The sequence below is a fragment of the Oncorhynchus tshawytscha genome, linkage group LG02 (assembly GCF_018296145.1).
Source record: "Oncorhynchus tshawytscha isolate Ot180627B linkage group LG02, Otsh_v2.0, whole genome shotgun sequence".
NCBI lineage: Eukaryota > Metazoa > Chordata > Actinopteri > Salmoniformes > Salmonidae > Oncorhynchus > Oncorhynchus tshawytscha.
Genome location: NC_056430.1, coordinates 38,772,392 through 38,774,875, shown reverse-complemented (window position 1 = coordinate 38,774,875; position 2,484 = coordinate 38,772,392). Strand labels below are relative to the sequence as shown.

General features: G+C 47.9%; 1 protein-coding gene across 1 annotated transcript in view; it reads right to left on the bottom strand.

The window, feature by feature from the left end:
• LOC112215957 (serine/threonine-protein phosphatase 6 regulatory ankyrin repeat subunit C) overlaps positions 1 to 2,484 on the bottom strand; it is a 34,927-nt gene that overhangs the window by 11,283 nt on the left and 21,160 nt on the right. The window contains exons 22-27 of the mRNA XM_024375491.2: positions 2,336 to 2,423; positions 2,045 to 2,128; positions 1,760 to 1,905; positions 1,414 to 1,496; positions 519 to 601; positions 187 to 278 (exon numbers count right to left, since the gene is read on the bottom strand). Coding sequence (XP_024231259.1) covers positions 187 to 278; positions 519 to 601; positions 1,414 to 1,496; positions 1,760 to 1,905; positions 2,045 to 2,128; positions 2,336 to 2,423 — 576 coding nt within the window. The remainder of the gene's footprint in view (positions 1 to 186; positions 279 to 518; positions 602 to 1,413; positions 1,497 to 1,759; positions 1,906 to 2,044; positions 2,129 to 2,335; positions 2,424 to 2,484) is intronic.

The window sequence follows — 2,484 nt, the reverse complement described above, 5'->3', positions numbered from 1 at the left end:
CTGACGATAGGAGACAGAAACACGCACATTGATTAAAATGTATATTTCACATTTAAGAATAACAAATTCTCTTTTATGGTTTCCAATAACAACCTGCTTAGTCAAGAGGTGAACATGCATATCAGACACGCTATCCGAAGCGACAGAAGAAAATGGCCAACACTAACCGACACTGTGGTGACTCACCCTCCTCATCTATAGCCATCACAGCTGCCCCCTGGCTGAGGAGCACCTGGACCACTGTAGCAAGACCGTTCCTCGCTGCGATATGAAGGGGCCTGGGGAAGAGGGAAATGGGATAAACAGTCAATAGACCACCTGGGTGAACAAAACGCTAGGTCTTCATGGTTTTGTATAGGTCCCCCAGCTTCAGCTCTCATTCATCTTAACTCCCAGAGTTAGGAGTCATACAGACTGGGAGTTCAAAGGGACTGAGTGAGAGATGAAGCTCGGGTTTTATACAGTGTTGAACAGTGTCTTTCATGAAAGGTTGAGTCTCTGCGATGATGATGGCTCACATTTGCAGTGCACTGTTTGTTGCATTGATGAGGGAGGGGTCGCTGATCTCTCCCAGGATTAACAGGGCACACATCTCATGAGCCTGTGGGAGAAAACACATTAAGTAAGCAAGCGAGCCTTGTCCGAGAACAGCCTATAAAGGCAAGATCTCCTGTTTCTGTAGCGCAAGGCAGCTTGATGTACAAATATACCCCCTATTGCAGGGAAACAAAGGTCAGGTTTAGTACACTGGGATTGAACCATTAGTACACACATGCCATTTCCCTGCCACCTAATAATGCTTTGGCATCAACAGTAATAAACATGAGCAATCTGAAGATGTAAAGCAGTTATCCAATGATATGTGGATCTGTCATGCTTGTTTTCTGTATAGTTGATAGATGCCAGAGTTTTTAAAATAACTTGGGTTGTGAATTTGGCTACAGTGAGTCATAATTCTAAATAACAGTAGACCGTGTGTCAGCTAGGCGTATGACGGAGTGTTTCGCCTTGCTGCAGGACAGTGTGTGTCTCTCACCTTGCTGCAGGACTGTGTGTGTCTCTCACCTTGCTGCAGGACTGTGTGTGTCTCTCACCTTGCTGCAGGACTGTGTGTGTCTCTCACCTTGCTGCAGGACTGTGTGTGTCTCTCACCTTGCTGCAGGACAGTGTGTCTTTCTCACCTTGCTGCAGGACTGTGTGTCTTTCTCACCTTGCTGCAGGACAGTGTGTCTTTCTCACCTTGCTGCAGGACAGTGTGTCTTTCTCACCTTGCTGCAGGACAGTGTGTCTCTCTCACCTTGCTGCAGGACAGTGTGTGTCTCTCACCTTGCTGCAGGACAGTGTGTGTCTCTCACCTTGCTGCAGGACTGTGTCTCTCTCTCACCTTGCTGCAGGACTGTGTGTGTCTCTCACCTTGCTGCAGGCCAGGTGAAGGGCGGTGTTGTCGTTGACATCCAGCAGGGTCAGGTCTGCCTTGGCCTGGTGCAGCAGGATCTCTGTTGGGTTCACACATCTCTCACAATTACACATCATCATTCGGCTGCAGAACAGTCGACAACAAGCTTCCTCCACTTGCTATGGTCACTAGCAAGGGTTGCCATTTGATGTGGTGTCCACAATTACACAGTTCATTAATACTTTTAATAAATACATATAAAATAAAAACATAAATGTATACCAAACTAATAAGCCCACTAAACGTTCAGTTCTCATATTTACTGGGTGCAATAATCACATTATCTATTTTCTGGCCACTCACCGACGGCTGCGGTCCGTCCGTTGTCGGCGGCAACCATCAGGGCGGAGCGTCCTGTGGTGTCCACGGCATTGACCTCTGCCCCCTGGACCAGGGCCAGCTGCAGCCCGCCAACACTCTCCGAATAGGCAGCTGCATGCAACGGGGTCCTTCAGGCACAGCCCAGGACAGCCACCACCAGACAGACAAGACCGAGACAGGTAAGCGAGTGGCAAGCTGCAATACACTAGACTTGACAGAGCTCCGTACACACAAAGGCATATGCAGAAAGTCACGACAGACACACACCTTCCTTTGGCGTCTCTGATGTTCACCATCTGAGGTCCGACCGTCTCTACCAGTAGTTCAGCAGCACCATCATGGCCATTTATTCTGGAAAGGAACCAGACAAACTGTGAGAAAACATCCTCCATCTCTCCGTCATACAAAAAGGACAGCAGTAGCCAGGTCAACATTCTGATGAATTCAACACCAGGTCTCATCATTCCGACAGATTTACGTTTTTCAAAACAGAAGCTCTGATAATAATAGCGGAATCCAGAACCCTAAAGAGCAAGGGGAACCAGCGGCGGTACTCACAGAGCACAGTGCAATGGGGTGAAGGGGTTTCCTTCCTGGATACTAAAAGGTTTGTGTTCAAGTAAAATGTCCAAACAGTCTTCGTGCCCTGAAAGAGACGAGAGATGGAGTCAAGACACAGTTTAGAAGTTCTCTCAATGCTATTTAGC